The sequence below is a fragment of the Amblyraja radiata genome, chromosome 10 (assembly GCF_010909765.2).
Source record: "Amblyraja radiata isolate CabotCenter1 chromosome 10, sAmbRad1.1.pri, whole genome shotgun sequence".
Taxonomy (NCBI): Eukaryota; Metazoa; Chordata; class Chondrichthyes; order Rajiformes; family Rajidae; genus Amblyraja; species Amblyraja radiata.
Window position 1 is genome coordinate 19708600 of NC_045965.1, and position 13736 is coordinate 19722335.

At 43.7% G+C, this 13736-nt stretch overlaps 1 protein-coding gene across 1 annotated transcript in view; it reads left to right on the forward strand.

Moving 5' to 3' along the window:
• Positions 1–661: 661 nt before the first annotated feature.
• The window catches only part of pgm1 (phosphoglucomutase 1), a 78348-nt gene continuing 65273 nt past the window's right edge, over positions 662–13736 (forward strand). The window contains exon 1 of the mRNA XM_033028279.1: positions 662–1093. Coding sequence (XP_032884170.1) covers positions 845–1093 — 249 coding nt within the window. The 5' untranslated portion in view covers positions 662–844. The remainder of the gene's footprint in view (positions 1094–13736) is intronic.

Sequence of the window (13736 nt, forward strand, 5' to 3'; positions counted from 1 at the left end):
CATTGATAACATAATTTCTCACCTCAGAGGGTCAGAAATTTGTGATCAGCATGAGAGCGTGAGAATTTGGCAAAATGCATGATTCTCACGCTCAATGCGTGAGAGTTGGCAGCCTTGCCTGAGGAAACTTTCCTGAACAATCTTGACAAATTCTGCCCTATCTAAACCATTCCCAGTCAATATGGGAAACATTTAATCCCCTACCACAACAATCTTATTAGTCCTGCAACTGCCTACAATCTCCTGGCAAATTTGCTCTTCTAATTCCCCTTGACTATTTGGGGCCTCGTAGTACAGTCAGAGCCACATAGTATGCTCAGACCTCTGGAAGATGTATTCAAGATTTCCAACATAGGCATTTTTTTCTCATAGAAATTGTGTGGCATACACTTAAATATAAGGGAAAATTAGAGCTAGGGTATGTCTCCTTCCAGAGTGGAATAATTTGACCCAACTCTCTAGCCAGGGGCTGGATTGTAGAAAACCATCTTTTTTGTTTCTTTCAAATTTCCATATGCTTTGGTAAATATTGGAGAGTCGACTAGCCGAATGCAATATGCATTTGTGGCAGATGGGTATCACATGCACACAAAGACTTGGTTGTGATGCCTTCCAGGGCGGAGTGGATAACTGGAGAAGGTTGCGGAGAATGCCAGCCAGGGTACGCGGCGCAGCGCGGCGTACGTGTGCGCGGCCCGGCAGCCTGGGAGGAGCTGCGAGCTGTCAAAAGGCGAAGACGCCGGCAAGGACGAGGAGAGAGGAAGAGCAAAGGGCCGTTTGAGGACAGGGCCGTCAACAACAACAATAACAAACTTTGTTCATAGATAAAGTAAAAGGGCTGAAAATGAGCAGGATCCTGACGGTGAAGACCAGCGCCTTCGACGACCAGAAGGCGGGCACAAGCGGCCTGAGGAAGCGAGTCTCCGTGTTCGAGTCCAAGGCGAACTATGCGGAGAACTTCATCCAGTCCATCCTGACAGCGGCCGCGGAGCCGGCCCAACGGCAGGACGCTGTGCTGGTGGTCGGCGGCGACGGCCGCTACTACAACAAGCAAACCATCCAGCTCATCATCCAGATGTCGGCGGCTAACGGGGTAAATCGCACGCACTCCGCGCACACGGTAGCCGGGAGAACCGGGCGGGTGTTTACGGGAGGCCGAGGCCGGGCAGGGCCTGGCGACATGTCCCCGAGCACCAGCACCACTCACACACACACGAATCTCTTGTCGCTTAAACTCTCAGTGGTCGTTTGATTTTATACCCTTACACAAAGATCGAGGGTCTCAATGGTCTGGGCATTGAGTGCAGTTCCGATAACAAACATTGCAACTCGAATTATATATAGTGAAGGACTTTTGTGCAGGTCTTGCTTTTCAGTCACGGCTTTGTAATTGTTGAGTGCACGAATGAATGAAACTCGAAAGTTTATGTTTTAAAAGGTAATTTAGAGGGTGGGGGAGGGTTTGTTGGCTCGTTTGATGTTTTTTTCCTTTGCTGCCCTTCTGCAGCTTGATGACTTTTCATCCCCTCACCGTTTGACTTCTGACATTTTCCTATTTGTAACAGGACACTGGTGAGTTTTTCGGCCATGTAGGGTACTTGGTGTGTGACAGGAATTAAAAATACTTGTAATGCTTTTGTTTTGCTTCGGAGTTGTGGTAATTTACTTGTCTCGCAGTTCCTCTTGCCAGGCCGCCTTGGTTGTGCAGGCCCGGTTACTATGGTTACGGGTGGGAGGGGGTTGTGTACATAGCGAGAGAGATAACTCCCCCTATTGCACAAGGGACTAATATTGAACAACTATGTGCAAAAATTGTGAAAGGAGATTTGTCAGAAAAAATATATAAGCAACGAAAAGTGGGGAGATGAATAATGAAGTTTAAACCTAAATTCCACTGTTGCTCAAGTCTCAGTCCGAGGGCTGAAATTTAACACAGACCTAGGTGCCATTTGGAAAACACCACATGTTGCAAGGAGAGGAAGAATAACTTCAAATAAATGACTGTTGGAACTTTCATAAAGTTAACAAAATTTATTGCCCCTATATATCTAGCGAAAAGGAGGATGAACTATCTTAATTCTTTGCGAAGAACTTTAAGCTGTTGGTGCTCTGGTGCTTAATGGGGGGGAAAAAACATTGATACAGCTTTACCTTACTATGATATTGGTTGACCTTCACACTGCAAATAGTTTGTACCACATCTATTTTTGGATGCTCAGATCTTCCAAATGGAAAGAGAAAAAGAGAGTGGTGGTGCAGCTATAGTGGTGCTGCTATCTCACAGCACCAATTACCTGAGTTGGATCCTGATGTCGGGTGCTGTCTGCATGGAGTTTGCACATTCTCCCTGTGACCACGTGGGTTTTCACTGGGTATCCCAGTTTCCTACATCCCAAAAATGTGCAGGTTTGTAAGTTAATTGGCCTCTGTCAATTGCCTCTAGTGTGGAGAGAATGGATGTGACAGTGGGATACATAGAAGTGTGATTGGGTGATCAATGGTTAACATGGACTCTGTGGGCCAAAAGCCTTGTTTCCATGCAATATCTTTCAATCATTCAAAAATTGCTTTAAAAAAAATGTCATAACATGCTGGAGTAACTCAGCAGGTCAGGCAGCATCCCTGGAGCCCATGGATAGGTGATATGGTGGACATTTGTTCTGCAAAAGGATCTTGACCGGAAACATACTATGCTGTCTGCACAAGGGTCCTAACCTGAAATGTCACCTATCCACGTTCTCCGGAGATGCTCCATGACCGGCTGTTACTCCAGCACTTTGTGTGGTTTTTTGGTAAACCAACATCTGCAGTTGATTAATTTTCAAATCAAAAACTGCAATCTTTGGTTATGACCTCGAAATTCTTTACCAATGAAGACAAAAAGTAACCGCAGAGACTGGAACAAAATATAGAACACTGGAAGAACTTAACAGATTAGGCAGCATCTGAGAAGGTAAAAAGAGTACTTCGTTGTTTTCCTTCAGGATCCTGCATCAGGACTGAGAAGGAAGAGGAAATATTTTAGGTATGCAGCAGCATATGGAAGGTAGGCCAGAGGCTGTCATAGACAAAACCAAATAAGGGAAGGGGGGAGGTAACAAAGGGGCACTAAACCCAGCTGAAGTGGTGAGTGTGGGAGAAGAACACAAGTGGTCTGAGCATTGGAAAATTCATTACTCCTACCATTAGATTGTAAGCTACCTCAGCGGAACATGAGATGTTATTCTTCTAATTTGCGATTGGCCTTGCCATAGCATTGGAGAAGGTGGAGGACAGACGGGACTGTGTGGGGGTGGGAAGGAAAATTGAAATGACTGTCAGCGACCATTCTTCGTGATTCTGGTTTGCTCCTCTCCATCACCTGCACTTTCCTGTTCAACTGTACCAGGTGCAACAATTGGCCCTTCATCTCTTCCCTTGCCACCATGCAGGGACCTAAACATCCCCTCTAAGTGAGTCAAAGATTCGGCTGTACCTCCAACCTCTACTGCATTCGGTGCTCATAATACGGCCTGCTCTGCATTGATGAAACTAAGCAAAAAACAGGCAACAGTTTTGTGAAGTGCCTGAGCGCTGTTTGCAAAGACCATCTTGAGCCTCTGGCTGCTGATCATTTCAACTCTCCTTCCCACACCCACACTGGCTGCCCTTGTCCTTCTCCATTGCTTTTGTGAGGCCAAATGCAAATTGGAAGAACAATCTCTTGTATTTCCATGGTAGCTTACTCTCAAATGGTATGAACATTTAAATTTCAAATTTTAAGTAACTCCTGTCTTGATGCTCTTCTCCCACCTGCAATCTCCTGTCCATTGGTTTTATTATCCCATTGTTCATCACTTCCCGCTCCCCCCTCCCCCCTTCCTTCCCTCCCAAAAAATATCTGGTTCCACCTATCACCTTTCAACCTCTGTCCCACCCATCATGCTGCTGTATCTTTCCTCTTCCCTTTCAGCCCCCTCAGTCTCGATGCAAGATTTGTTTCCATTGAGGTTGCTTAACACACAGAGTTTTTGCAGTGTAATGTTTTTTTTTCTCCTATTCATTACTAATCTAATGATTCCATCTTTCGTGGCTGTCATCTGAAGGTCAGCAATGTGCAGCTGTGGAATCAAATTTATTCCTGAGCCAAGCTTCTGACCCTTCTTTCTTGTCAATTCCCATCTCTTGTAACATTGCGTATATTAGTGCTGGCTGAGCTCATCTGCTGAAATCATACCATAAGCAAATGATGCCTCTTGATCAGCTTCATGATGGGATGATTTTGTATGTGAGGGTATCTTGAAGTAAATCTAATGGCCAGAAGACATCTTTGTTAATGTTGTCAAGTTCATTTTAAGATGTCTTTCAACGTCATGACTGTTTTCTTGAGGGATTTAAAACTACCACAGCTCTCTGAGTTTAATGCTATTTTCACAGGCAACACCATGCATGGAATTAGCTGAAAACCTCCTTTAATGTTTAATGCAATTTCTTTCATATTGGCATTCGCCAGAAACAATGGAACTAAGCTCATGCTGAGGGAAAGGAAACCACTAACTGGATTGTACAGAAGCATTTAGAGACAAGGGTTAGGGTTAGGGTTAGGTTAGAGACAAAGTTCATTTGATAGAGTTGGATTAACTTTCTCCATTGCTGGACTGATCTTGTCTCTCTTCACCCTCGAGACATGGCCCACAATGGGTGCCTTTTCTTCTACAGGGACTATGATAATTCTGCAGGGAAAGTTGACTTGTTTTCGGGATGTAATTTTGACACCTTTGGGTTGAAAACTGCAAAATAAATTAAGTTTCTATGCATATGGGCCTGCATTTGGGGCTAATAGGTGTATTTTCAGTTTCAAGGCAACCCCTTTATATCTTGGTTCTGGAACTGGGATGTTGACATAGTTCAGCCACAGCTATGATAAAAAATACCAAGCAGGTCAAGCACAATAGACAATAGGTGCAGGAGTAGGCCATTTGGACCTTCGAGCCAGCACCGCCATTCAATGTGATCATGACTGATCATCCACAATCATCAGTACCCCATTCCTGCCTTCTCCCCATATCCCCTGACTTTGCTATCTTTAAGAGCCCTATGAAAGTATTCAGAGAACCGGCCTCCACTGCCCTCTGAGGCAGAGAGTTCCACAGACTCGCAACTCTCTGTGTGAAAAAGTGTTTCCTCATCTCTGTTCTAAATGGCTTACCCCTTATTCTTAACTGTGGCCCCCTGGTTCTGGACTCCCCCTACATCAGGAACATGTTTCCTGCCTCTAGCGTGTCCAAACCCTTAATAATCTTATATGTTTCAATAAGATCCCCTCACATCCTTCTAAATTCCAGAGTATACAAGCCCAGCTGCTCCATTCTCTCAGCATATGACAGTCCCGCCATCCCGGGAATTAACCTTGTGAAACTACGCCGCACACCCTCAATAGCAAGAATGTCCTTCCTCAAATTTGGAGACCAAAACTGCACACAATACTCCAGGTATAGTCCTACTAGGGGGCCCTGTACGACTGCCGAAGGACCCCTTTGCTCCTATACTCAACTCCTCTTATTATGGACAACATGCCATTTGCTTTCTTCACTCTCTGCTGTATCTGCATGCTTACTTTCATTGACTGATGAACAAGGACCCCCAGATCCCGTTGTACTTCGCCTTTTCCCAACTTGACACCATTTAGATAATAATCTGCCTTCCTGTTTTTGCTACCAAAGTGGATAACCTCACATTTATCCACATTAAACTGCATCTGCCATGCATCTGCCACTCACCCAACCTGCCCTATCCCTCCTCTGTGCCTTTCTCATTCACATACCTGTCAAGATATTTCTCAAATGTTGTTACTATTCCTGTCGTCTATTCCTCCTCTGGCAGTTCTTTCCAGGTACTAACTACTCTTTGTGTGTGGGGGAAAAATACCCCTCTGATCCACTTCAAACTTCCTATCCCACAGAGGGAGGGATAGGGCATTAATGTAGATAAGTGGGATTATTTTAGATCGACATAGTGATCGGCATAGATGTATTGGGCCGAACGGCCCATTTCTATGCTGTACAATTCTAATGTAGTGTACTAGATGTAGTGTACCTGGATATAGTGTGCCTTGACCCTTGAAACCTTCAACCAAGGTTTTCTAGTTTTAGATGTCACTGACAAAGGAAAAATACTCTGGCTGTCTACCCCAAAGATCTTAGAGCGGATGTTACGCTCTGTTGCGTACTACACGTCAGGACATTGGATTTTGCAGGGGTGATCTATCTTGCTCCGCTCTAAGATCTTTGGTCTACCCTATCCAGGCCTTTCAATTTTATGTTCTCTATCATGTTGCCTTTCAGCCTCCTTCACTCTTCAGAAAAACAGCCCCTGCCTATCCAATCTTTCCTTTTAACTTGAGCCCCCTCCCCCCCAATCAAGGCAACATCCTTGATTTTTTCAACATTTATATTTTTTATGATTAGCTGTATTGCTACTGAGCCTGCTTCACTATTCAACGGGATAATGGCTGATCTGACCTTGGCCTCAACTCAATTTTTCTATCTGTTTTCCCCCACCTTGAATTTCACTTCTATCTTAAAGGTGCGACTTGACATTCTGAAACTGTCCTAGTCTTGATTCCCCGTGAGGGGAAATATTCATTAGTTAACTACCCTCTGAATCTTACGCTTCACTAAGATCTCTCCGAATTCTCTAAATTGTAATGAATATTGGTTCAATTGGTTCAACCTATCCTCTAAGAAAATGTCTTCATTCCAGGAGACAAACATAATCTTTGAGCTTTCATTGTAAGTATTAGAGAGTCAGAGTGGACAGCTATCTGCAGAGCCAAAAGAGATGGGGGAGATATTGAACAATTTCTTTTCTTCGGTATTCACCAAGGAGAAGGATATTGAATTATGTGAGGTAAGGGAAACAAGTAGAGTAGCTATGGAAACTATGAGATTCAAAGAAGAGGAAGTACTGACACTTTTGAGAAATATAAAAGTGGATAAGTCTCCAGGTCCGGACAGGATATTCCCTAGGACATTGAGGGAAGTTAGTGTAGAAATAGCAGGGGCTATGACAGAAATATTTCAAATGTCATTAGAAACGGGAATAGTGCCGGAGGATTGGCGTACTGCGCATGTTGTTCCATTGTTTAAAAAGGGGTCTAAGAGTAAACCTAGCAATTATAGACCTGTTAGTTTGACGTCAGTGGTGGGCAAATTAATGGAAAGGATACTTAGAGATAATATATATAAGCATCTGAATAAACAGGGTCTGATTAGGAACAGTCAACATGGATTTGTACCTGGAAGGTCATGTTTGACTAATCTTCTTGAATTTTTTGAAGAGGTTACTCGGGAAATTGATGAGGGTAAAGCAGTGGATGTTGTATATATGGACTTCAGTAAGGCCTTTGACAAGGTTCCTCATGGAAGGTTGGTTAAGAAGGTTCAATGGTTGGGTATTAATGGTGGAGTAGCAAGATGGATTCAACAGTGGCTGAATGGGAGATGCCAGAGAGTAATGGTGGATGGTTGTTTGTCAGGTTGGAGGCCAGTGACTAGTGGGGTGCCACAGGGATCTGTGTTGGGTCCACTGTTGTTTGTCATGTACATCAATGATCTGGATGATGGTGTGGTAAATTGGATTAGTAAGTATGCAGATGATACTAAGATAGGTGGGGTTGTGGATAATGAAGTAGATTTTCAAAGTCTACAGAGAGATTTATGCCAGTTGGAAGAGTGGAAGAGTGGACTGAAAGATGGCAGATGGAGTTTAATGCTGATAAATGTGAGGTGCTACATCTTGGCAGGACAAATCAAAATAGGACGTACATGGTAAATGGTAGGGAATTGAAGAATGCAGGTGAACAGAGGGATCTGGGAATAACTGTGCACAGTTCCCTGAAAGTAGAATCTCATGTAGATAGGGTGGTAAAGAAAGCTTTTGGTGTGCTGGCCTATATAAATCAGAACATTGAGTATAGAAGTTGGAATGTAATGTTAAAATTGTACAAGGCATTGGTGAGGCCAATTCTGGAGTATGGGGTACAATTTTGGTCGCCTAATTATAGGAAGGATGTCAACAAAATAGAGAGAGTACAGAGGAGATTTACTAGAATGTTGCCTGGGTTTCAGCAACTAAGTTACAGAGAAAGGTTGAACAAGTTAGGGCTTTATTCTTTGGAGCGCAGAAGGTTAAGGGGAGACTTGATAGAGGTCTTTAAAATGATGAGAGGGATAGACAGAGTTGACGTGGATAAGCTTTTCCCACTGAGAGTAGGGAAGATTCAAACAAGGGGACATGACTTGAGAATTAAGGGACAGAAGTTTAGGGGTAACATGAGGGGGAACTTCTTTACTCAGAGAGTGGTGGCTGTGTGGAATGAGCTTCCAGTGAAGGTGGTGGAGGCAGGTTCGTTTTTATCATTTAAAAATAAATTGGTTAGTTATATGGACGGGAAAGGAATGGAGGGTTATGGTCTGAGCGCAGGTATATGGGACTAGGGGAGAATACGTGTTCGGCACGGACTAGAAGGGCCGAGATGGCCTGTTTCCGTGCTGTAATTGTTATATGGTTATATGTCTCTTCAAAAATGGAGTCCTGAGCAGGACTCAGTTGTATTTTTAGATTACATCTCTCCTGCAATACAAGCCAAGATTCTGCTGCCTTTTGGTGCCTGAGTGATAGCTCCCTGTCTTTCAAGTATAAGGATGCTTGGAGCTCTCTTTACAGTGGCATTCTGCAGTTTTAATTTGCATAATATTGTGCATTTCTATTCTTCTGATCAGAATGGATAAACTTGCAATTCCCTGGTTTTGATCTGCCATATTATTGTCCATTCATTTAACTTGTTCCTTTGCAGCAAAGTGTGTATTGTCAGCAAATTTGGTTGCAGTACTCATGAAAGTAGATTCTCAGTGGCCCAGGTGGTGATTCTTGTGACATTCCATTGGTTATTCATAAACCAGCAAACAAGCACTGCATTTTTTTAAGAGGGAATTTTGTAAGTTTTCTCTTGTCTCCACTGTGCTATTTTTCATTCCGAATTTTCTTTTCCCAACACCTCCATACTCGCCGTTATACACTATTCTGCACAACTCCAGACCCAGCAGAGGTGATGGCATAGTGTTATACTATTGGCAGGGAACTGGCCAGGGAGTCCTCCACAGTGACTCTGGATCCTATCAAATCTCATGGTATCAAGTTAAGCCTGGGCAAAGAGACCTTCTGCTGATTGCCTCCTGCTGTTCTACCTCACCTGATTAATCAGTACTACTCCAAGAAGAACACAACTTGGAGTGCTGAGAGTGGCGAAGGTGTAGAATATACTCTGGACAGGGATCCTATCTGGTCAGCGGAAAGACTATACATGGTTACAATCAAGTTGTCCACAGTGTACAGTTACAGGATAAAGGGAATAATGTTTAGTGCAAGATAAAGTCCGATTACAGACAGTCCGAGAGCTTCCAATGAGGTAGATGGTTGGCCAGAATCGCTCTCTAGTTGATGATAGGATGGTTCAGTTGCTGCAAGGTTGTTGCTGCTCGATTCATTCTGAAGTAGGTGGTGAGGGAATCAACAAGAGGGAAAAATCAACGCGATCTTGTCTTCACCAATATACCTGTTGCAGATGCATCTGTTCACTGCAGTATCAGTTGGAGAGACTATTGCGCAGGTTCTTGTAGAGACAAAACCTGTTTTAATAGTGAAAATATGCTTAATTGAGCCATGTGGCATCACCACCATGTTAAATAGAGCAAACTGTGAATTGATATAGCTACTTGGTTCTGGGATCCCTAAGGTGCTGGGGCAGCAGCAGCAGAATTGTACTTGACCGCAATCTGCAATCTCATGCCTGGCATATCTCCAACTTGACCATCATTGATGAACCAGCTGATCAGCTTTTGTTCAATGAAGAATGCAGGAGGACATGCCTGTAGGAGCACCAGGATAAGGGATTAACCTGGTGAAGCTACAGATATGGACCACTTGCATCATAAACAGCAAAATCAGATTTCTGCTCTGCAGTCCTACCACATCCAGTTGTCAATGGTGGTGGAAATTAAACAACACATAAGAGAAAGAGCCTTAACAAATATCCCCATATTGAATGATGGGGGAGCCCAGCGCATCAGTGCAAAAGAAGAAGCTGAAGCATTAGCAAGAATCTTTGGCCAGAAATGCCAAGCGGATGATCCAATCATCGCTGTTGATTACACAATTTTCAGCACTATTCACAGCTTCTCAGATAATGAAGCAGTCCACATTGCAAACAGAATAAAACCTGGACAGTATCCGGTGGCAAATAAGATTTGTGCCACACAAGTGCCAGGAAATCCAATCTTTACATTCAGTGGCACTGCCATCACGGAATCCTGTGCTATCAATATCCAGGAACGTAACGGCATACTCTCCATTTGACTGGAAACTTCACAACTCTCGGGAAGCTCAACACTACATCTTCACAATTATTCACTCCCTCAAAGTCAAGTTTATTCGTCACATGTACCCAAAGGTGCAGTGGAATGAATTTGCCAGCAGTGATACACTTAAAAAAAAGAACACACAATACACAATAGAATTTAATGCAAACATCCACCACAGCATTCTTCACTGTGGTGGAAGGCCACAAAGTTTAGCCAGTCCCCGGCAAGGGATCCCAGGCTCCTGATGGTAAGTCCACGCCACGCCTGCGGCTAGAAGCTCCGCAGACCACAGCCCCATGGTCCAAAGTCACTAGGCCAGCGATCGGAGCACTCCTTTCTGGCGACCCCCAGCAAGGGTTCGCTCGCTCCGCGATGGAAAAGTCCACACTGCGCCCGCTGCTGAAGCTCTTGGGCCCGACTCCGGGAAAGGGCGCTCCAATCCAAGTTGTTAGGCCGCGAGGGGGGAGGAGGAGAAGTGACATAGAAAATGTCGCCTCTCCATCGAGGGTGACTGAAGAACGGTTTCCCCCTTCCCCCCACCCCCACACAAGACACACCGAGAAACACCTAAAACAAACACTTAGACAAACCAAAAAAAACTAAATTAGTCGAAATAACGAACACGCTGCTGGCAGGGCAGCCGACTCGCAGCGCCCTCAACTGACTGGCATAGCACCATAGCATCAGTATATACCATCCACAGGATTCTTTGCAACAACTCAACAAGACACCTTCGACATTATCTTCCAAACTCGACCAGCAATGACAGTAAAGGCAAGGGAACACTACCACTTGAAAATTGCCACATAACATACTAACTTGGATTTATATCATCATTCCTTCATTGTCATTGGAATCCTGGAACTCTCTGACAGGATGGTGTTTATACCCACACCTCAAGGACTGCAGCAGTTCAAGAAGGCAACTCATCACCACCTTCTAAAGGACATTTCAGAATGGGGAATTAAATGCTGGCTCAGCCTGTGAAGCTAACATCCCTTGAATTTTTTTTAGAGGTACTCCTCTGCAGTAGTACCCTAATGATGCATTGTGGGAGGTGTCATTTTTCGGTGAGACCTAAGTGAAGTCTGCACATGATTGAAGAAAAAAAAATTATTGGCGAATTCTCATTCAAAATTACCAAAAGTCTTTAATTGGTGATATAGACTGAGTATACAATTGCTGCCATGATTTCGTACATGCTCTTAAATTGTATATGAAATGCATTTGGTTGACTTGAAGACATGATGGCTAAAGTTCTAAATATAATTTTTTTCTCTTTATAATAAAATGTGTTAATTATAATTAATATCATCCTAGTGGCATTTTTACTGAACATTTAGGGGTTGTGGTTACCAGGTAAATTCCAGGTTGCATGTAATCTAGGTTAAAGGTGAGTGCCATGTTAAGACATTACAATTGAACACGAATAAAAATGTTTAAAAGCAAGGACCTACCCACGTATTTGGGTCATGTGAAAATGGTTTGTCCGAATGTTTCGGTAAAAGTTAGTTATTATGTTGGGGAGGGATAGCTAGATTCAGGGGAACATAGCTTTGAGTCTTACCTTCAAGTGTTTACCTTCAGAGTGTTTACCTTAAAATCCAAAAGAGATGGTGGAGAAAAACTAAATATTGATCAAAGCTGATAAAGTGCAATCTTTCAGCAGTTCCATTCTGTTCTTATCTTGTTATCCATTTTGGAGCAATGTATGGAATTGTGAAACTCAGTGACAATATTAGCAAATGATAAGATAACAGTTTATGCAAAATCACTTTGGCAAGACACTTAGAGGATACATTTTTATCCACCTCACCACCCCCAACGATGGCAATTTACTTCCACGAAAATAGACAATGTATTGGTAACAAAGGATATAGCAAAATATTTCTTCCAAGTAACCTTTGAAAATCATACGTGATAGGAGAAAAATTAGGCCATTCGGCCTCATCAATTCTACTCCGCCATTCAATCATGGCTGATCTATCCCTCCCTCCTAACCCCATTCTCCTGCCTTCTCCCCATAACCTGTGACACCCATACTAATCGAGAATCTATCTGTGCCTTAAATATATCCACTGACAGCCTTCTATGGCAAAGAATTCTACAGATTCACCACCCTCTGACTAAAGAAATTCCTCCTCATCTCCTTCCTAAATGAACGTCCTTAAAAAAACATGCAAATAGAAACAAAGTAAGCATTTCAGGTCAGATGCACCTCCATTAGAACTGGGAAATTGAGAAAACAAGTTAGTTTTAAGTTGCAGAGAAGATGAGAAAGGAATGGATATGCACTGGTAAAAGAATGGTTAACTGGAAGAATGATTTCTAAGGTGCATCATTTGAATTTGTTGTGTCATTTGAGACATGCTGAACATCCTTATATTTATGAAGAAATGGAGGCATTGCTATGCTTTCTTGGCTATAGCACCAATGTGATTGGACCCGGACAAATGTTTAGTGATATTTGCACAAAGGAACTTAAAACTCTTGACTATCTCTATCCACTTTAGTACTATCAACATAGATTGGGGGGGTGTACTTCATCCTAGTTTCTGAAGTCATTAACCAGCTCCTTCATTTTACTGATATGGAGGCAGAGGTTGACAAAAATGCTGGAGGAACTCAGCGGGTGAGGCAGCATTTATGGAGTGAAGGAATAGGTGATGTTTCGGGTCGAGACCCTTCTTCAGACTGATGTGGTGGTGGGGGGCAGGAAGAAAAAAGGAAGAGGCGAAGACAGTGGGCTGTGGGAGAGCTGGAGAGGGGAAAGAGGGAGAAAGTAAGGACTACCTGAAATTGGAGAAGTTAATGTTCATACCGCTGGGGTGTAAACTATCCAAGCGAAATGTGAGGTGCTGTTCCTCCAATTTGCGGTGGGATTCACTCTGGCCATGGAGGAGGAGGTGTTGGGCAAAGCGATCGCCAAGCCTACGCTTGGTCTCACCGATGTAGAGCAGCTGACACCTAGAGCAGCGGATGCAATAGATCAGGTTGGAGGAGATGCAGGTGAACCTCTGCCACACCTGGAAAGACTGCTTAGGTCCTTGGATGGAGTCGAGGGGGGAGGTAAAGCGACAAGTTAGCATTTCGTGCGGTTGCAAGGGAAAGTAGCAGGGGAGGGGGTGGTTTGGGTGGGAAGGGACGAATTGACCAGGGAGTTACGGAGGGAGGGGTCTCCGTGGCCAGTGGTGGGATCCCGTTGGAGGTGGCGAAAATGTCGGAGGATTATCTGTTGTTACCGTCACACTATGTTACTAAGAGGTTGTTGCCTTGACACTATGTTACTAAGCTTTCACTCTCCTTCTTGTACTCCATCTTGCCTTTTGGGGTCCA